We start from the raw sequence: 22,770 nt of genomic DNA on the forward strand, positions 1-22,770 counted from the left end.
ACATACATACGCTATGGCCACACGCAAAAAGAAAGTTCTGGCACATTGTATGGCATAGATGATCTTTGGGGATATCGACTAAATAAAACGAGCTCGTCACAAAGGGCACTAGAGCAGGATTCCAGTTACATGAAGTTGTTAGAGTAGCCGAGCTGAGACAGGAAGCAGAGAGCCAGTTGCCAGAGCTAGTGGGGAGTAACCATGAGTTAGCATCGAAGGGTGCGGAGCTTCAGGTTTTCACAGTGAAAGAGCCATGGCGACGGATGGTGAGGACGGCCGCAAAACAAACATTGCGACAGGGACGTCTTGCCGGGACTGCAAGCGTAAATATGGTGGGAGCCATCAACGTCTGCATGCTGTGTACCACGATTCTGTAACAAAAGGATGCCGCTGAGCGGAGCACTCCTAGCTTACAGCGTTCCTAGTTCAGGCTGATGTTGGTAAAGGGCACTCATTCCAGTGGAATCTGCTGCTCCAGACAAATGTGAACGTGTCCACTTGCCGGTCCTCATGTGTGTTTCCACCCTGTCACCTGCTGGTCAATGATTTTGTTTTATGTTTGTGTGTGTGTGCATGCATACCTAATGCATGTGTGTGTGTGTGCTCAAGCATGATTTTTCTTCTAACCGTATAGGGAAATTTGTCTTCTTATAAAAATTTATATATCTTTCTATAAAATCTAAATTTCCAGTGTGGATTGTAGCTTATTCTTCCCCATGTATTATCATCACAGTGATGATGATTATGCATTTACTGGGTTATGGGGAAAAAAAAATCAGTCTGGGGACTTCCAAATTTTGCAAGAATGTAAATAATTGAACAGTATTGCCAAACGTGAATTGATGCTAAGATAACAAAACAGGAAAGTCCCAAGTGAGTGTTTCCCCTGTTTCTTTGTCTTCCCTGACTGATAGCAAAGGCAGTGAATGCCTTGGTCCTAGCAGAATAAATGTTTGTGATCAAATGAATCCATGTGCATATGAGCACATCCCAGAGAGATTTGCCATAGTGGGGGACAGGATGAACCCAGAGTCTCAGCAAACCACTGCCAGGAAGACCTGCAGGCAACACATTTTTTTGAGAGCGTGACTTTATTGCAGGGATAATTCTCTTTTCAAATGCAGCTTAATGCATTTTCATTTAGGCAGCATTGTTTCTCAAAGGTAGCCAAACATTTGGAAATAAAATTGAACTCAACGCCATTTAGTCCCTCTGCAGAGCAGGGAAAGGAACCAGGGTGTGACTTCTATGCGTCTGTCTGAATGCCTTCCCACAGACAAAATTTAAAAACCGTATAGAACAATGGTTCTCAACGTGTATGTCATAGTCCCCACAGGGATGCATATCAGATATTTACATTATGATTCAGAACAGTAGCAAAAATTATAGTTATGAAGTAGCAATTTTATGGTTGTGGGTCACCAGAACATGAATTAAAGGGTCACGGCATGAGGAAGGCTGAGAACCCCTGGACAAGATGAAGTCGGTTCATCTGGGTAGAAAGACAAGAACTGGGACACGGAAATGTAGCTTTTTCAGTGCTTTGCACTGTAGAGTCTAAGTAAATAGGAATAATGAATTCTAAAAAGAAAAACTGACCGAAGACCCAAAACTTAGAATTTTGAGCCGTTCATAGACGACGTGAGCAGCTAATAATGGAAGCTGCTCAATGGTTGTGCAGCCGGCTGGGAGGTGGAGGACGGAAGATCAGAAGTACAAGGCCAGCCTGAGTTATACAGCAAGTTCGAAGCTGGTGTGGCGTCCACAGGAGAGCCCATCTCAAAAAGCAACACAACCCTAGGAGGTTTAAATGTTGAGTGGTGTGGTTTTTATATATACAGCATTACATCGTTTGATAGGGAGAGGAGGAGAGGATCAGACGTAGCCAATCTTCTGGGGACCAAAGATGAAAGCAACAGAAGAAAACAAAGGCAGGCCACTCCAAGATACAGATGGGCAAGGACTTTCAGAAAGGATTCTAAGGGCCTGGGTAATAACCTTGGGAACTGAAAAAATGGGATTACGTGACATCGTAAAAACGAAGGCAGTTCCATCCTAGCCCATGCCACAGGCCAAGCCTCCCTGACTCAGGACATGGTGAAGAGCTCTCTCCTGTAGCATGTTGGGACTCTTAGCTAAGCATTCAGAATCTGACTTTATTTTTAGGTGTTGTGTTCATTTATGACAGAAACAAGACAAGCATGTAGTCAGTTTCTCATTGAACAGAAAGAAAACTTAAAGCAAAAAAAAAAAGTCTCTGAGCAAGTTTGAGAGTTCAGGATGGCCCCTTGAAAACACTGAAGTTCTGCCTGCATGGCCGGATATAGTTTGGGTAACTTCGGCTTTCTCCTTAGCATTACAGTGGAAAGGACAGGTGGGCGGATAAACACTGACTTCAATCAAGAGGGCTAGCGGCTCCAAACAAGATGGGGAAACTATAAAGCAACTGCTATCACCTGTCTGTAATTGGCAGGTTTCGTCTGGGAGGATCCCCCTAGCCTGGAGGTTGGCACAGGGGACCCTGAGCATACAGGTGTGAAGCAAAAACTGAACAATACCAGTAAACTACAGAGAAAGGAGATAAAGGAGAGGGGCACAGGGAAGGAGAATAGAAAAGCATTTCCCATGAGAAGTGTAGAATGGAACGGCAGGGCTGTGTTGCGCCACCCGGCTAGCTTTACCCAAAATAATTACACGGAAACTGTATTCATTTAAATACTGCCTGGCCCCTGGCCCGTTATCTGTAGCTTCTTATTGGTTGATTCTCATATCTTGCTTTAACCCATATTTAGTAATTTATATAGCACCACGAGGGGTAGCTTACCAGGAGAGATCTTAACCTGCGTCCGTCTCAGAGAGGAGAAGCATGGCGACTCACTATGGCGACTGCCTGAAGCGTCTCCCCACTGCCTGCTACCCAGCATTCTGTTCTGTCTACTCCGCCTACCTAATTTTCTGTTCTCTTAAAGGGCCAAGGCAGTTTTTTTTTTAATTAATAAAAGTAACACATAGACACTCCTCCATCAGAGAAGTGCATATCTATCCATATATCAGTGGATAGCCTGAAGCTTTTTTATCTTTTTCTGATTACAAGGATTACATCAGTAATCATCTATATAAAAGAAGGTCTTAGGCAAGACTTTGATAATTATGAACACGCCTGTATCCGTCAGGGTTCTCGAGAGCTGATAGAACACACCACACACACACACACACACACACACACACGCACAATGGGCTTTATTAAATGGCCTTACAGTCTGTAGTCCAACTAGTCCAAAATGATTGTCTACCAACAGAAAGTCCAAGAATCCGGAAGTAGTTCGGTCGGTGAGCCTGATGTCTCAGCAGGTCTTTGGTAGACAATGGCATCTGGCCTGAGAGAAGTAGGTGCTAATGTCGGTGAAGTGAGAGCCAGGGCAAGCAGGCAGAGAGCAAAGGCTTCCTTCATGTCCTTTGTGTAGGCTGCCACGAGAAGGTGTGTCCCAGATTTAGAGTGGAACTTCCGACATCAAATGATCCAATTAACTAAAACCTCTCCCAGGTGTGCTCAAAGACTTGGGTTTGTAGTTTATTCCAGATTAGTGAAGTTGATGACCAAGAATGGCCACACAGTCCATCCTGCTTGGAAAACATCTCTCTGTGTTTTCCAGAGGAAGCACTGAGCCAGGGAGGCTGGCTTCGGCTAGGGTAGCAGCAGAGGTCAGAGTTAAGGTGGCCACCCTCTTCCCATTTTTCCCTCTGCAAATTCAGTGATCTAGAAGTCATTTCATCCAAAGCCCATTGGGAGTGCTGGTCAACCTAGATCAGAGCACATGCGGCATTGAAAGGAAGAGTTTGTCTTACTGGACAAAAGGAGAAATGAGGTGAGGAGGTGAGCATGGGCAGGGAGTAGATGCTGGGTTGAGACCAGAGGTGGAGCATGCGCAAGGAGTAGATGCGGGACTGAGAGACCCTTCGTCGCGGGGGGGGGGGGGGGCATGGGCAGGGAGTAGAGACGGGGCTGAGACCAGAGGTGGAGCATGCGCAGGGAGTAGATGCGGGGCTGAGAGGCCCTCCATCTCCAGAGGGGAGCGCAGGCTGGGCTGAGAGACCGTCCCTCACCTGATATGTGCAGAAGATTCTATCTAGGTTGCTGGATGAGCAGGCTACTGGACTCACAGTTAGGACAGAAGCTGTCTTTTAAGTGGCCTTACATTAGAGTCACTTATTAAAATACTACCCACTCGGCTGTATAGACATAGATTCTGGAGAATGGAGCCTCTGCCTTTGGCCAGGTGGGAGCGAACCGTTGTTTTTTTCTTCCATTCTCGGGAGCTGCTCTCTGAACTGTGAGATATGCTTTAGTAGGTGCTCTTACTTTTCACACAGTACACCATTTTCCTGTGGGCACAGCCCCAGCCCCAGCCTCCTGTCTGCTTCAGCTTGCACACATTCTACACTAAGGCACCATGTGGTGACAGCAGGGGATACACAGTGGTCATGTGGCTCCTTGCATGTGTAGCTTTTACTTGGGTCGTATCATAATGTGAAAACAATTGGACAAATTCCTATCCTAACTTGGAGATAGTGTTTTTAGTAGGTGGTGGTTTTGGTTTTTTGAGACAGGGTCTTACTATGTAGCTGGCTGTCCTGAAACTTGCTATGGTAACAAGGCTGGCCTCAAACTTACAGAAATCCACCTGCCCTGCCTCTTCGGGGCAGGAATTAAAGGTGTGTTCTGACTTTAAAGGCTGGCAGTCGTGTGTAAGTACCCCAGTCTTCTAGAGCTGTCCTCCAAGATCATTAAAAGAAAATTATAACAAGGGAGCAAAGAAGCAGCTTTCAACGTCTGCATGAAGGCGTGTGGGCCAGGACATCCAAAGCCCAGAGCTCTAAACCAAACAAGCAGGACCTGCACTCCCCGGCCCTGATTTGTGAGCCGAAGCTTTTCAAAGTGAGGGCTCAGGCCGCAGAGGCCTCATAGACGCATGCGGCAAAATCTCATTCATTGACCATTGATGAAAGGGCCGCCTGACCAATGTATCTGTAAACACTGAGAGCTTTTCACATCCCTTTACATAACGCAACAGTTCTCAGCCTTCCTCATGCTGCGACCCTTTAATACAGTTCTGCGCATTGTGGTGACCCCCAACTGCAAAATTATTTTCGTTGCTACTACATAACTGAAATTTTGCGCTGTTATAAGTCATAATGTAAACATCTGATTTGCAGGATATCTGATATGCAACCCTTGCAAAAGGGTCATTTGACCATCCCCCGCCAGGGGTCAAGACCACTGAAATAAAGCAATGCACACATGCGACCACAGTTCTGCGGAGCCTCAACTCCCCCAACAAGGAGATGGAATTCACAAATCTAAGTTTCCCACAAACCTAGTCCAATCTTTATCTTCCAGTGGTTGAGTGCAATGATAAGCTATCATTTGTTTGGGGCCCACCCCAAGGAGTCTAGGATACTCCTCTTTTCAGAGGAAAGGAGAAAATGCAATCTCTGCATTTTCCACGGCAGTTGCTTGCCTTGTATCCTGGCAAATAAGATACAGCGGCTGTCCACTAGACACATGGACACACACGTCAGAGAGTGTGTGCACGAAACCCAAAGGCTAGTGATGGGAAGGGCAGGTGTGGTTCATCGATGGAGCTGTGTTCCACATGGCTGCCAAATCCTCAGCAAAGGAAATGACTGAGATGGAGCACATCATGGGATCACCTGTTTTGGGTCTTGTTTTGTGTTTTCAATTTAGCCCATGTGGTTAGCATGTCTACTCAGTTCTATTTCCATTGTGTGGTGTGTGTGTGTGTGTGTGTGTGTGTGTGCAAAAGTGGCGTTGATAGCTACATAGCTTGTAAGTTGAACTCTTGAGAATCTAGAAATCTCTACAAAAAGAGAAGTGGGCGGAATCAGTTCCTTTCCGGGAACAAAGAATTTACCGCGCGGGGATGCCGTCAGCAGTTATTCAATAATCTCTCCTCCTTCACTTAGCTCTGTTTGCCTAAGTTTTGACAACCTGGGTTCCTATTTACCCTGTCAACGGTGTCATCATTCACTGGGCTGAGAAACAGGTTTCATTTTTGTGTAATCGTTTCCAGAATAGGATAATGAATGCTAATTTGAATCACACAAAACGTTCCCGTTTTCTTTATAAAAAAGATCGTGGGATTTTAAACTACGTTTGAAATCAACCGTTGAGAGCCAGGTTCGTGGAGCCTCGTCTGTGGCTCCGACAATTCAGCGGGCTGAGGTGGGAGAATCACTGGAGCCCCAGAGCTCAGGATCAACTGAGGCAATGTGGCAAACCTCACCTAAAAGGGGGGAGGAGTCGTGGGTCAGTCAATATTCTAGTCTTCTGTCTAGAGACCAGTCAGACCTGAGGAGCAATAGAAGCTCATGTGCGCCCTTCAAGGAGCAGAGTTTGGGGAACCCCTGTTGCTCTCGGGGCAACTGTCTTTCCCACAGTGTGCACATATATGACCGCAGCATGTCTCTACTAGGCAGGTCCCAAGAACCCCAAAAAAGTGAGGTCAAAATTTGGGGAGTAGAACCTGAGAATCAGCATTCTTCAGCTTCCATAAGTAGTTTTTATGCATGTCACATTTGGGGGACTGATGCAATAGATTGGGGTTGCAGTTAGCTGAGGTTGTGACAATTTATTTGATGTCTTTTCATGACTGGTGTGTGTGTGTGTGTGTGTGTGTGTGTGTGTGTTTGTGTGTGTGTATAGATGCTCCATCACTGGTAATCATTATTCCTTGGTCATCTGTGAGAATGTCTGCAAAAGAGACTAGCACTTGAATTGGGAGGCTAAATGAAGAAGACACCCTCCAGGGGGAGCGGGTATCGTGCCATCTGTCAAGGGCCCCTGCGGAACCAAGGGTGTGCCCAGTAGTGCCTGCTCTCTGTCTGGGTCCTCCAGCAGCTGCACTTCTAGTTTGGACTTGAATACTGGCTTTCCTGGCTCCTCGGCTTGCAGATTACAGGTCACAAGAGTTCTCAGCTTCTGTCATCACATGAGCCAACCCCTCTCAATGAACTCTTTATCTACACATATATCCTGTTTGTCGACAGGAGCAGATGGAGCCCCGGGCTGCTGCCCTGAGCAGCCAGCCTGAGGAGTTCTTCCAGGGACCTGCACTCAGAAGACTGTTCTGCACCCACAGAAAACTATTTCAGGATGGGTCACCATAGAACAGAGAGGAGTTTGTTAGCATGGATGGGGAGAATGGCCCTCAGGGAAAGGGCTGTCTATGTGCAGGAGTGGGTCTGAGCTTATTAAAGATAGTCATATTTAAGTGGCTTACAACAGTCAAATATACAATTTCAGTGGTTTTTTGTTTTGGTTTGGGGTTTTTGTTGTTATTGTTGTTGTTGTTCTTGTTTCTCTTTCAAGACAGGGTTTCTCTGCGTTGCTCTGGTTGTCCTGGAACTCACTCTGTAGACAAGTCTGGCCTTGAACTCACAGAGATCCACCTGCCTCTGCCTCCCAAGAGCTGGGATTAAAGGCGTGCGCCACCACCACCCAATTCAATTTCAGTTGTTTTTAAAAAAATTGTTCATTGTGTGTGTGAGTGTTTTGCCTGAAAGTACATATGTGCACGGTGTATGTGCCTGATGCCCATGAAAGCCAGGAGAGGGGTCAGATCACCTGACACTGGAGTTACAGAGAGTTGAAAGCCTCTCTGCAGGTGCTGGGAACCAAATCCTAGTCCTCTCTGCACAGCAGCCAACATCTTGACTGCCGATCCATTTCTCCAGCCTCCCTAAAACACATGTATGTGCTCTCTCTTTTGTCTTCTCCCTCCCTCTCTCCCTCTCTCTTTTCCTCTCCCCACTTCTCTCTCTCTCTCTCTCTCTCTCTCTCTCTCTCTCTCTCTCTCTCTCTCTCTCTCTCTCACACACACACACACACACACACACACACATACACACATACACTTTTTTCTTTTAGCAAATGAAATGATGAACTGGTTCCTATGGTGAGCTGGACAGGATTACAAACTAATAGACTCCAAGAGTCAAGTGAATCCCGTCTATATGGAAACACAGGGAATGAGTAACTTGCTCTAATTCTGTTACACAGGTGTGCCTGCCTATGCCTATGCATGGAGGCCGGAGGACAGCTAGTGGGAACAGGTTCCCTCCTCCCACCACGTGTGTCCCTGGGGTGGAACTCAAGTCCTCAGGTTTGAAGCATGTGCAATTACCTTCTGAGCTGCCCCACTGGGCCAATATCTAAAATTTAACATTAAATTTATAACTTTATTTAACAGATTGTCAGAAAATTGCAAAGTTACACAGGAAACAATAAAGGTCTTTTACCCTTGGTCCTTAATCATGGTGCATTGCTATTTTATCTCCTGTAACTGTGTTCTTTCCCCCAAATTGTTTCCTTTATTTTGGAAAGTGTGATCCCAAATAAGTGATCTAACCGCATTGCTTATTTGACAGCTCCTTCAGTGCCAATATTCTTGAAAGTGTGGCTAGTCTGTCCATCACAGATAATCCCTGGGGTATGTTTCTCTAAAAGGCAGTGACTGTGGTCCAAGAGGCCTTTTTAACATTTTTAATAGGTGTTGGGAAAAGGATCTTCCTTTCTTGAAATAATTACTGGCAACTGGGACAAGCAAGACAGGGAGGTATTTTGTCCCTTATCTCTCACTGTGAATGAAATTGGCTGGGATTACAGGTAGCACAAATCAGAGGAAAATGCCTCCTCGATAGAATTCTGCACGCGCTGTTTCTCCCCCTGGAAGAAAAGGAGGGAAGGGGAAGGGAGGGCAGGGAGGGGCAAGGAGAGGATAGGTGTCAGGTGAGAAGTCGACAGGTACACGTGTTAGCTCACGCTCTCACTTGTTCACTTAGAGCAGACGTGAACTGAGGTGCTGCAAGGCCTGATGTCTTGTCCAAGGCCACCTGGTAGGTGTCCAGTGCGCGGGGTTGATTTAAATCCACTGTACTCCCTGTGTGGATCCTGAGATGAGAACGGGGCACCTCTGGAAGCCTGACCACATCTGGGCTTGTAGGCACATGGGAAGCAGAGCCATGTGAGGATGCAAAGTTAGTTGCTTAGATGATCTGAGCAGCTTCCCCTTTCCTTTGACCTTTAAAAGTACTTAGGAAGGTCAAGTGTGGTGCATACCTTTAATCCCAGCACTTGGAAGGCAGAGGCAGGTGGATCTCTAATTCCAGGCCAATCAGGATGATACATTGTCTCAAACTAACAGTACTTGGGACTTCAGATTTTGGACGAGAAAGTGCACTTGGTTGTCTCTTAGATAAAAAGAGGGCCTGGGTGTTGGCCCTGCTGGCTGAGTGGCCAGCCAGCACATGCAAAGCTTCCACTCTGCCCTAACCACACTTACAGTGGGGGTGCGTTAGAGAGTACCTCTACCTAAACACTCAGGAGGCCCAGCCAAGAGGATCAGAAATTCAAGGTCATTCTCAGCTACATAGCGAGTTCAAGGCTATACAGGAGACTTTATCTTAAAACAGAAAAAAATTAGTTTTTTTTTAACAGGACTTTTATATCTTTGCCTCAGCATCTTCCTCTCCCAGATAATTATCTTCTCCCGAAGAAAGTGTTTTTATGACTGAATTCATATTAAATAAGTATTATTATTTCAAAACTGTATATTGATAAGAACATTGTATTCAGGAAGGTTAGGAGGAAGGTCCAAATTACTATCTGATTTTTAGTTCTCACTTCTTTCAACAGAAACTTCTTGTTTATCCCTATTTCTCAACACAGCTTCCATTCAGTGGTTGGCCACCAAATGCTTCATCTTTTTAAAACTACCCAAAATTATTTCCTCATTATTTTAGGCAGTGTTGTTACAAAGTCTATGGGTTAGGAGGGATGAAGAGATGGCTCAGTGGTTACAAGCACTTGCTGCTCTGGCAGAGGAACTAGGTTTGACCCCCACATCTGCAAGGCAGCAGTAACCACCATCTGTAGCTCTGGTTCCAGGGAACCCAAAGGCTCCTCTAGCCCCCATGAGCACCAGGCATGTACACAGTACACAGCTATACATGCACACACATAAAATAAATCTTAAAAACCACAAACGCCCTACAAGAATAGCCATTTTGGAAAATTAAGACAAGGCCCAGAAAGGCAGAGGAATTCTCTTCCTGTCTTTTAGCTCACATAATAAAGGTGTTTATTTGTTCTTAGAAAACAAAAGCAAACAGCTTGTCCATAGACTTTTCCTAAGAGTTGGGTCAATGCTACTCCACTCCATGGCAACAGCAAAAAAATCACATTGGTGACGGTGAGGTCAGCAATTCGTGATGATTGATTTAGAATTGCAGGAACCCACAAATAAGGTCTTTCAGTGTGGCACTTAGGTTTTTGTAAGAATAATAATGTGTCTTACGAAAAAGATTTTGAGGTTCATAGTGATTGCATAAGCTCTTGCAATCACACCACCCTTGCTCTCACAGCGTGTGTCCTCGAGAGAAAACAAAAAACTCGGCGGGTGTCGTTAGACCATCCAGATGCTTGCTGCAATCACATGGCTTCTTGTGTCCCATCAGAAGATCATTTCCAACTAAGTTGTTTGTTTTCGTTGTTTCTTCCTCTGCCTCCTGCTCTTCATCCTCTTTCCATTTCTGGGCTGGAAGTCAGATTACCGCTCATGCCAGGCACGTGTTCCACCACTGAGCTACAGCCCCAGCCCCTCAATGCCTATCTTTAGTTTATTTAGTTGTCCTGGGTCAAAGATTTATGGTAAGAGGTTTGAATACTGTACACAGCGACAGGACAAATGATGACTCAAGGCAAATTACACACCATGACCACAGATGAGTGCAGTTTAAAATGAATTAAATATCAACAAGTAAGATGCGGCTTCACCAACCCAGGGTCTTGGCATCATGAATGTGTATGAGCCTTGCCGTGATCCCTTTCTGAAAACCGGGACTATTTCCGTCGTCGACTGTAGTCGTGAGGCTTAAGCCAAGTGTGCAGCAGGAGAGCTGTCTCGGTCTTTTCTCAGACAGGAAACCACCGGCAATTCAGTGTGAAGTCACCTTCTATTTTTAAAGTAATTGGATTTGAGACATAACTATTAGTGTGACAGCTTCACAGGGCAAAAGAGATGAATAAGGAGCAGTGAAACCTAGGCTAATGGAGCAATACTTTTGAAAATTACACATACATTTGTGTTCGTCTTCTATCACTTCCGGTTTCATCCATCATACCGGCTCTGCCCTTTTCCTAGAGAGATTTCTGCTGCTTATTTGCTTCTAACAAAGACCACCCCTTGAGAAGGGGGAGCGCCGCAACGCTCCTGGCTTCCATGCGCTGGGTTTCTAGCACACAAAAAATGGCTGACTCAAAGTGTTAGCATATTTTTGCTGAGCCTGTAACCCGAATATCATGTACACAAACAACCCAGATGCACAGAGGCCAGGCAGAGGCTTTCAGTCCCTCTGAACCAGACTGTGCAAACAATTCAACAGTCCTGACCTCTGAAGACTAGTGGTTTCATGAAAAATGTTAGGCGAAGCCAGACGATCTCTTATTGGGCTTTTGTAGTTAATTAATTATTAATTTTGTATTTAATTAATTATTAATTTTCCTGAGTGGGTCTTTGCATGTTGCACAGGTTGCTTTTGCAACCCTGAGCTCAAGCAATCGTCTTGCCTCTGTTTCTGCAGCCTCTGGTGTAGCTAAGATTACAGGTGCAGTTACAGCGAACACGTTTTTTCTATGTCCTACATTCACTGTTCAGCAACTAGCTTTATTCTGAGCCAAGTGGAAATTCATGAAGAAACCATGTGAAGTAAAGAACGTCTTTGTAAGGTAGGCATGGCCAGACATGCCTGTGATCTCAGCACGGGAGGCTGAGGCAGAAAGTGTCAGTCGGTGATGAAGCACAGGAAGGTTTGCAAAGTCAAGGCCAGCTTAGGGTGAATCGTGAATGCCACCTTAACCTGGACCACACAGGAAGATCCTGTTTCAATCACCAAAGACTTGGGGTGAGTTAGATGGCTCTGTGGGTAAAGGCACTTGCTGTCAAGCCTAATGACCCGACTTCAATCCCTGGGACATACACGGTGGAAGGAGAGAACCAACTTTTGCAAGTTGTCCTCTGAGCGCCACATTCAGGCCTTAGCATCCTTGGGGGGTTCCCCCATGCCAACAAAGAATGTGATATTTTGCATTTTCCTGATTGCTAAGTTCCGCGCACCGCGCCCCCGTGTCTGCGTTTGGTGCACTTGAACCCAGTTCGTGAGATTCGGGCAAGGGGGCTGGAGGTTAAAATACACAGACACACACAGACAGAGAGACAGCAACACGGGTCATCCTTGAATACCCCAAGAATGCCCCCTTCATTGTGTTCAGGGGCAGATTATATAGAGATAGCCAAACCCACCAGAAACCACTCTCCTGCCATCAGGAACTCCTGAAGGTCTCGTGCTCAGAACAGCTGTAGGCACTTAGATCAGGGGATTACAAGAAATTCAGGATCTGGGGTCTCACTGCTCCCAACAGCTAAGGATGTTGAAGCATTTACTGGCCATTTATATTTCTTCTTCTGTTCAGTTCCTTAGGCTACTTACTGATCAAATGATTTCGATTTTGAGTGTTTAAAATGTGCAGTTCTTTATAATATGCATGTGTGTGTATATACACACTCCACAGACACACATAGAAACACATTCAGACACAGACACACACACACACACTCGTTATTTCTCCCCCGATGAGTAGCTGACAGATTTCCACCCCCATCCCATCCTGTAGGCTGTCTCTTCTCTGTGCGATTATTTCTGTCATTATACAAACGCTCTTCAATGTCATGCGATCCTATTTGTGAATTCTTAAGATTATTTCCTCGTGCTACTGGAGTTTTCTCCAGAAACTTCTTGCCTATATCTTCAAGTATTTTCCTATGTGCTAGTAGTTTCAACATTTGACTGAAATCTTTAATCTCTTTTTGACTGATTTTATATGCTACAAATTCAACTTTATTCTTCTACCTGTAAATATGGAGTTACCCCAGCATCATGATTAAAGAAATTGTCTTTTCTCTGATGCATGTCTTTTACATAGTCTTTGCCAAAACAATGCCTGGCTGTAGCTATGTGAGTGTACAGCTAGGCTTTTTTATTCTGTTCTCTTGCTCTGTCAAAAAAATTTTATTACTATGGCTCTGTAATAAAATTTGATATCAGATATTTAAGCCCTATCTCTTAAAAGTCCCATTGCCTCCCACCTGTACCACTCTACGAACCAGGCCTTTCACTTGGACATTTTCCGGACATTCAAGATTTAAATGACAGCGTCATGTTAATATCCCACAAGAGCAGAAGCTGGTTGTAACTGGGATTCTAGACGCAAACTCGGTTTGCACAGGATAAAGTGTCAAATGAAACGACGTAACAAGGAAGTAGCTGTCAAGCCTAGAATGTGAGAAGTTTGTGGTGGACAGCCAAGCCTGTTTCTGCAACAGTTAAGGAGTAGGAAAAAGGAGAGGAGGCTGAAAGCCCTGGAAAGACACAGAAGTGGCCAGAGTGAGCTGTGCACCATGTGCAGGCATCTTTGACTACTCATCCTCACAGCCAGCTGTGAAAAATCTGTGCGTCGTGTGTTTGTGTGTATGCACAAGTATATGGCATGTGTGCGTGCGTGCGTGCGTGCGTGCGTGTGTGTGTGTGTGTGTGTGTTCAAGCGTCTATGTAAATATGGGTACATACATGACGTGGCACTCAGGTGGAAGTCAGAAATAACCCCTAGCACCAGTCTTGCCTTTCCCCTTTTTGGATCCTGGGTCTCTTTGCTGTTTTTCATTGCATAGGATAGTTGACCCACTTGGCTAACTGGCCTTCTAGTTTCCAGGATTTCCCTGGCTCCAGTCTCCGTTACCCCATAAGAACCCCGTGGGTAGAAATGCTCAAGTAATATGTTGTGATAGTCTGAATGTAACTGGCCACCATAGGGAGGGAAACTATTAGACATGGCCTTTTTTGGCACAGGCGTGGCCTTTGTTGGTGTAGGTGTGGCATTGTTGGAGAAAAGATGTCTCGGTTCAATTCCTGCTGTCTGTGCATCAAAACAGAATTCTCAGCTCCTTCTCCAGCATCCTATCTGCCTGCATGTTGCCATGACAATAGTGGACTAACCGTCTGAAACTGTAAGCCAGTCCCAATAAAAAGTGTTCCTTTCTAAGAGTTGCTGTGGTCACGGTGTCTCTTCACCGCAGTAGAAACCCAGACGAAGACGCGGGCTCTGGGAACCGAAATTCGGGTCCTCCCCTTCCACAGTTAGCTCTTCTGCTCACTAAGCCGGCTCTCCAGCCCCGCCTTCTGTTTGGAAACAGGGTCTCTCATGGAATCTGGAGTTCGCTGACTGACTTGACTGGCTGTCTGGAGAGCTCCAGAAATCCATGTGTTTCTACCCACCCCCTCCACCAGTGCTGGGATTACATATGGCCACCCCAAACCCGGATGCTAAGGATCTGAACTCAAGTCTTCATGCTTGCTCGGCAAGTTCTTTACCCACTGAGCCATCTCCCCAGCCCCTAAAAATACAATTAGCGACAACCAGAAAAACTTAATTATGAAGTAGTTATTGTGCAATGTCAAGGGATAACTGTCAATTGTATTAGCTGATGCACTAATCTGTGGTTATGAAAGAGTAATTTGATCATTTTTAGGGAGGAAAAAATATATGTAAATGATGCATCTGCAATTTGCTCTAAAATAGTTTGGTAGATGAAACCAATGCATTGATTAATTGGGCAAAATTCTGGTAGCCACTGACTCTGGGTGATAGGTAAGAGTCCCTTGGCATAAGTTTTATGCATAATAAAAATTTCAAAAGCTAAAGTGAAAGATTTATACATCTTTTCAAAATAGCTAAAATTGCTTTTTTTTTTTAGTACTGGTGAGCTTAGATATACACTATTCATCATATTAGACATAAATCCCTAAAGCTTATGTCATTAATAAGAGTTATGTGTTTGTGTGTATCACATCTGCTAATTCTGCTTTTCATAAATATAAGAAAATATTAGAAAGAGGAGGTTATGGCCTGGTTCAATCAGTAAAGTGGTTGCCATACAAGCATAAGGACCTGAGTTCAATCCCCCAGACCTCACTTAAAAAGCTGGGCATTGTAGCACGTGCCTGAGATCCTGGAGCTGAGAGAGAGACTGAAGGATCCAGGAGCACCCTGGCCAGGCAGTCTGGCTGGAATCAAAAAGCCTTGGTGAGAAACCCTATCTCAAAAATTAGAGTGGGGGAAAATGGAAGAAGGAGAAGAAGATAGAGGTTGTTAGCCTCTGGCCTCCACATGCACATGTGTATATGTTTGTGCATATTAACATGTCCACACTGTGTCTATGCAAATGCATGTTACATAAACACAAACTTTTACATACATGGAAAAAAACAGAAAAGAGACACACAGTAAACCAACTTATTCAAGAGGGCTGGGAATCTATCTCAGCGGTACAGCACTTGCCTGGCATGTGTGAAGTCCTGGGTTCAAGTCCCAGAACCACTAAACTTGTAAAACAAAAAAGTTCATGTATTTTTAAGATTGAACATTTCTAACTTAGCTATAAAATATAGGCAAATATGAAGATGACACTGTTTCAACATGGTGCAAAAGCATGAAGCTTCTCAATGGTGGTGAAGATTTGAAGGACGTAATTATATGAAACTAACTATGCACTGATAAATTTGAAGAAATCTTAAGTAACCAATAATATTCTCACATGGTTGGCAGTGACGCTTCCTCTGGAGGAGCAGTCCATGCTCTTAACCACTGAGCTACCTCTCCAGTCCCGAAGATTATGTTTTGCTTGCATGTATGTGTGCGCACCGAGGTCCTTCCGTGCCTGCGGAGCTGGAAGAGGATGTTGGAAGTGGAGGTATAGATGCTTGTGAACTGCCGTGCGGATGCTGGGAACTGAACCCAGGCTCACTTTAAGAGCAGCCAGGATTTTTGTTGTTGTTTATTTATTTACCTATGGACTCAGTTTCTTTGAGTTTTACAATTGTAATTTTTCGTTTTAATTTTTGCGCTATACATTACGCTAACATACTAACAAAAAGCTAACGCTTTGAGATTGAGAGATTGCAGCAGAAAATCAAAGGATAATTCTACAGCTGCCACCACTGGAGAGCCACTTGGTCGGCCTTGCTCGGTGTTAGTGACCAAAGAGTTGATTGCTCCCATTCCTGAACATACATATCCTATTGGACAATTGTCCTCCCTTTAGATAAGAATAACTCCTGTCTGTGCCTTTAGATATTATATGTATATATATGTTGTTTGATACCTGCTTCTGAGTGCTGTTTTTTGCTTGCTTGCTTGCTTATTTTACATTTGTTTAGGTCTCAGGCAGGGTCTCAAAACATGAGCCTGTTATTCTGTTAACAATATAAGTGGACAGGGCGGCCTCAAGCCCATGGGATCAGGGGATCCTCCTACCTAATTCTGACTTAGTGGCAAGACTAGAGGGTAAAACCTTAGCAGTTGCCATGGACGTAAGGGGAGAACAGAAGAAGTAAGTGAGCGAGGCAGGGGGATTATTTTAGAGGACTGTGAGGAGCGTGTGAACAGACGCAATGATGTAAGCGTCTGGAGTGTAGTGCAGAGATAAAACCCTAAAAAAGGAGTGTAGTGCGGTACCATGGATGTAAGGTAACGATAAGAAGGGACGTATAAAGCCACGACCCAGAGCGAGGCAGACAGAAGCCTCCTGATACAGTAGCAATGGACCTTCTCCTCTGCCAGACCCTGAAGCAAGAACCGCCCTACCTCGTCTCAGCTGATCAAGGATTCCACAGAGCAATGCAGAGGAAGAAATCATTTGAGCCCCAGGTATATGGGGTAGTCCATGTCCTTCATGACTACAGTACCCAGACCCTACTGACGTATATGTGTGTGTGTTTTGATTTAATGTTGAATAAATGAATTAACCACGCTCAGGTACTGAAACCTAATTCCTCTCTCTCGACTGAGAGGTAAGCGCTCGTGACAAGGACTGAAACCATTCTGTGCGAGTCTATGCAGTGGGTAGGTCCTTAAAGAATTCGTCAAAAACCTGTAAAATTTATAACACAGAGGGACAATTGAATGTATGGCAATAAAAAATAATTTACTTAGGCAGTGTGAGGAAGAAGATCCTAGCCAGTATTCAGATGGTCACAAAAATAAGAAAACATCAAAACCCTGTGTGACAAATGCTGGCGAGACATCAGCAAAGGGGCTGGAGAAGAAACGGCCCTGACCCGCGTGTCTGGAAATGGGGAGCGTTCATCAGGACAGAGCCTCAAGGGGCTGCGAGGATGGGCGGGATGAGCCACACTGGGTCGGTGAAGCTTTGCCGTTAATAATTAATGCTGCATCCTGGCCTTGAATCAGATGGCAGCGGGGAGGGGACCGTTTCTCACACAGGAGGTGAGATGCAGAGATCAGCAAAAGGAAGAGGCCACAATGACACCAGGAAGAGGACGGTAGCTAGGCACAAGATTAAAACTCTTCTTGAGGGCTAGAAACAGCTCCCATGTGACTCAGGGAAGGAGGGAGCATCAGGATAAGAAAACAGAGGTTTCCTTTAGGGCTGAGCACTCCACAGAGATAATCCTCTTCTCCTTGACCAGGTAAGGGTCTCTGTGTTAATTACCCAACCTAAAGGAGGGAAGGTGGGCATGAAATCCCCCAGCTAGCTAGGACTCTTGACATTCAATAGCTGCTGGGAGAGAGGTAGTTTTTGGTTTTTGTTTTGTTTTGTTTTGAGTGATGTGACCCCTGGTAGGTCAACCACATGCCAGGACAGAACCTGCTCCCAAAAACTCGCTGGGCAACACCAACTGGACTTGTTGTGGAAAGCAAGCAGAAAGGAAGAAATGTCAGAGTTGGGTGGGAAAAGATTAGAGGGTAGGGAAAGGAATTGCAGGGGGTGATCATGCTCAAAATGTATTGTAGAAAACGCTCTAAGAGTTAATAGAAATAGCATTAGGAAAAGAAAATATAGGCTCTATTACAAAGAGAAAAAGAAAGGAAGAGCTTCAAAGCTTCACAAAGTAGTGACAGGCCAGTGGGAGGGACAAAGAAGAAGGGAAGTAAGCCAGCTCACCCTGGCGCCTGCCACTGCTCTGCGGGGAGGGGGCTGATAGGCAGAAGCCTATGAGAAAGGTAAACCTTGTAGCCCTGGTGGAAAGTGACTAGCAGTTCCTCCAACAAACTCCTCAAAGGCCTCAAACTCTACTGTAGGTTTTGCTGAGACAGTGATTCTTCTGGGGTGGGTCATCCGTGGGGAGGAGTTCTACTTTGCCCCTCTGTAGAACTCAGAGGGCACCGGCTGGGCACCATGTTGGAAGGGAACAGTGTTTAAAACTGAGCTGACATAGGGACCTGAGAACAGAGAACAGTCACAAATCACAGACCCTGAATTAAGCCAGCCATGAACCCAGGGTAAGAGACAGCCCTGGGAAGCAGCTGTAGACTCCAAGAAGGCTAAACAAGTCAGGATTGTGAGTTCGAAGCCAGCCTGGACTATATAGTGAGAGTTTGTCTCAAATACACTCACTCGTCTTGAGCTTAATATAGGCACAGATTGTTGACTACACCCAGGATTATCTATACATGCTTATGCGAGTTAGCATATATGCACATATTTCCTTATTCTGCTGAAATTATCTAAAAGAAACTACCCTCCAGCAGCAATGGTCATGTCTGGCACCTTATGAAAAAAAACCCAAAGCTGCTTCGAGAACAGTCAGTTCTAGGAGTGGAGCAGGAGGGAAAAGAAGCAAATACAAGTCAACCAACTGCATCTACCTTGATGCTTTCCAAGGTGGGCACAGCAGACAGCAGAAAGAACGCAATGGCTAAAGCTGAAACGACCGGCAACAACACGAACCAATTAGCCCTGGAGCAGAGCCCAAAGAATAAAATGAATCGCCACGAGTTTATACTGATATAAATGAGTGAATAAATGAAAAGATGTTGACGAGAAGACAACCCTCTCATGCAGGTGCATCATCAGATGATGCACAGAGAAGTTTCAGCTGCAAGGAAAAGTAGAGGCTGCACTGTAGCAGGAGGAGGGAAAACAATGACGTTGCCATGGAGACACCTGCCAGCTTCCACTGCAGCCTGGTAGCTAGGGTCAGCAGCCACAGGACAAGTCATGTTGATATTGACTTTTTGTGCAACACGATGCAAATGTCTCTTTACCTCTGTGGCTTCCCCAATACAATAACCCTAATTTAACAAAACACACACACACACACACACACACACACACACACACACAAAGCCCTTTCAGACAGACAGATCCAAATTAAGGGACAACTTTACCACACACCACACTCACTCATGAGAGAGAGAGAGAGAGAGAGAGAGAGAGAGAGACAGACACACACACACACACACACACAGAGAGAGAGAGAGAGAGAGAGAGAGAATTGTATAGTTGTATGTACTCTTTAAAATGACAAGGTCTAAAAGCAAGAAGACATTCATGAATTATCACAGCCCATTGGCTCCTGGGAGGTGGAGCAGCTGACAGCAGTGTGGCAGACAAACTTCTGGAATAGAAAAGGACATTGGGCAGCACTAGGAAATCTGGATAAAGTGTGCATTTTAACTAATACTATAGCTAATAATAATGCATTGTTATTATCCCATGAACTGCAACAAGTTACCTGCTAACAAGAACTGAGGAGAGCTGAGGTTAAAAGCCCATGCTTAGCGTTCAGAAGGCCCTGGATTCCACCCTCAGCACCAAACGGTAGAATAATTGAGGGAGCCGTGGTGGGGACATAGAAATGTTCTGTACTTCATAATTTCCTGTGAAACAGACACCGCTACCCACCCGCCCACCCACCCCCTTTTAAAGATGAATTGAGAAGACTTTAGGAGAGGTTTCAGAGGCAGAAGGGAACACCCCGAACCAATCCTCCACCCACCGCTTCCCAGGGCTTCTGACTTGGGCTCTTTAGCGCCCCCCCCCCCCGCCCCAGTGCCTCGCAGCCTTCACGTGGATTCCTGACAAGAATTGGTTTGGACAGGCCCTGTCTTTCAGCTTGGTTTGTCAGTTCTGGAATCACCTGGGCAGTCTGTGGGGTCTTGCACCCATCCTAAGTCAGCTATTCTGTGGAGGGAGAGGAGGCACAACTAGCTTAGTTTCGTTCCTGTGCTGCATCTGCCGTGAAGCCAGTCAGGGGTGGAGGAAACCTTCTTCTCTGCAAACACTTAGACAGGGAAAGGTGGCTCTGTCGGCGCCAAGAGACTCACAAGACAGGTGGCTGAGACACGCGATGGAAAGACTCGCTAGTGCTCACAGTGAACTGACGGCAAACTGGTTTCTGCAAGGCTGTTAGATGTGCTTGTGATTTGAAAAACAGATGAAATAAGATGAAGATTTGCTTTATGTTCTAAGGACCTGACCCAACTGGTCATGTCTTATTTTTTTGAATTGAATTGTAACTGTACACACACACACACACACACACACACACACACTCCCAAATCACTGTTAAGTATAAGTGTAAACTGAAAGAATAAAATGAAATCCAACTATTTTATGAGGTCTAACATACATCTTCTTTAAGAAAAAGAGTTTTTTTTTTCTTTTGTTTTTTGTTTTTTGCAGTGGTGCACTGCACGCCTTTAATCCCAGCACTCAGACAGGTGAAAGTGGCTCCCTATGAGTTCAAGACCAGCCTGGTTTACCTGAGTGTGAGGCCAGCCAGGGCTACATAGTGAGGCTCTGTTTCAGGAAACAAAATGACAGGAAGAATAGAATAACACTTAGAATTTTAAGACATTTATTTAAAAAGTAGTCTAATTTTGCTCAAATTCTTATCCATGAAATATGTCCAATTTTAAAAGATGGGATAAATCTAAATCACTAATAGTGAAAAGTGTGACCAAGATACTTCTTACTAACACCAATCCGTCTCCCTCCCACTAATTTATGCTAATGGAAGCTCCCTTTGTCAAGGCTAGCTCTGGCAGACCGACAGTGGCTGTACAGACCTGTTGACATACGAGGTGTCCACTATGGGACCCACGCACAAGACAACAACAATCCTGTGCTTATTTCACTGTCGAACCCTTTCTGCGAGGATGAAAACGGCTTAGATCCCGGAGAAAGTGAACCCACGCTCTTGGCTCACCTGTGACGACCATGCGCTTTCCCACGGTCTCAGAGAGCGGCTCCCGGTAAGAGAGAGACATGCTGACCTTTAAGCTTCTTTGCTGCAATTACTGCCCGAATGTCCTCAGAACAGGGAATGTACCAGGAAGTGTCAAGGTCTCTGCTCTCCCTGTCTGTGACCTAGGCTGGCTGGTTACTAAGGATGCTTTATGACAGGAGGAGCAGTATTCCTTCTGCCAGAGCTCTGTATTCCAGTGCCCGAGGGCAGACACAACTGGAGGATTCCCAAGAGCTGCACCCCACCACCACTGCCCCTTGTCTGCCCATATCAACCAGAAGCATCTTGTCCATGATGTCCTAGAACAGCCCTGCCTGCTGTCTCCAGTGTCTTCCAGCATTTCTGGAGAAGGTTCTACAGGGACAAATTGGGGGTGTGCAGGGAAGAAAGAAAAAGAAATGCAAAGCATGGTTAAACACATCTGAAAGACACTCGCCAGAAAAGATAAAGCCGGCCCCGAGACAGCTAGACTACACTGACATGCCCCAGAACACTTACACCGAGAGATTTCCATTTCCGCCACACAGGGCTTCCAAACAGAGCCGACTCCACTTCCCAGTGTGGGAGAATGGGTCAAACCTTTCTCGTTTTCCTGGCCTTCAGTGTCTTGTGGTTTGTCTCAGGCCTGCATTGCACTCTTTTTCCATGCTGGTTCACAGTTGCAGGATCTTCTCTCCTCGGAGGCTACCCAGTCCTGATGACTGTGTTTAAAGGTACTGGGTCATCACAACACCTCTCTCTTTGAAAACACTCTGTCCTTGAAAGAACCATGGTCCGAGGTTGGAACTGTCGTAGTATAGACAGGGACCGCTGCTCTAGAGGCGGTGGGACCTGGGACGATGGAGCTGCTAAACAAAGCAGTCTAAAGTCTCATGTAATAGTTTTATTCAGAGCATCAATAGTTTCTACTCTGAGAGTTAACAAGCATCACCAGAGTAAAGTGTCTGATCATACCACAAACAACAGCAGGCAGCATGTTTTCCCATAGAGGCACATAAACAAATGACAATAGCCGCTTGTCATGAATAATCTAAAGTTAACCCCTTCCTACCCACTACACCCAGGAAGAGCACAAAGACACTTTCCAAGAACAATTCCGCGTTCTGAAGAAAGTGAGATCACAAGGCTCTTGTCTGTTTTCTCACAAGCACTCAGAATTCTCCACACAGGACTCCATTCTTGGACCGTGTTCCGGTAGACAGGGAATCAAACCCCATGTGTGGTGGCACGCGTCTGTAATCACAACATTCAGGAAGTGAGTGCCAGAGGATGTCCAATGTCATCTTTGACTACATGGAAAGTCCAAGGCTAGTTTAGGATATACAGGACCCTCTCTTAAACAAAAACAAAAATAACAAACAAACAAACAAAAAAAAAAAACCCTGGCGTTGGAGTGAGACTACAGGAAACAGCCCATTGGGGTGTGTCCTTGTATTTTGTTGCTGTATTGCCCAGGCTAGCCTTGGACTCAAGGGATCCTCCAGCCTTAGCCTCCCAAATCATGAGGACTATAGATGTGCTACTAAACATGGCTCACTTGCATTTTTAATAATGCTTCAAAGAGAAAAAGATGGATAAACCTAA

The 22,770-nt window shown here is 45.3% G+C and overlaps 1 protein-coding gene across 1 annotated transcript in view; it reads right to left on the minus strand.

Moving 5' to 3' along the window:
- C11H4orf45 (chromosome 11 C4orf45 homolog) overlaps nucleotides 1-21,208 on the minus strand; it is a 92,915-nt gene extending 71,707 nt beyond the window's left edge. Inside the window, exon 1 of the mRNA XM_042055986.1 lies at nucleotides 21,148-21,208. Coding sequence (XP_041911920.1) covers nucleotides 21,148-21,208 — 61 coding nt within the window. The remainder of the gene's footprint in view (nucleotides 1-21,147) is intronic.
- Nucleotides 21,209-22,770: the final 1,562 nt, after the last annotated feature.

The sequence above is a fragment of the Arvicola amphibius genome, chromosome 11, assembly GCF_903992535.2.
Source record: "Arvicola amphibius chromosome 11, mArvAmp1.2, whole genome shotgun sequence".
Lineage (NCBI taxonomy): Eukaryota > Metazoa > Chordata > Mammalia > Rodentia > Cricetidae > Arvicola > Arvicola amphibius.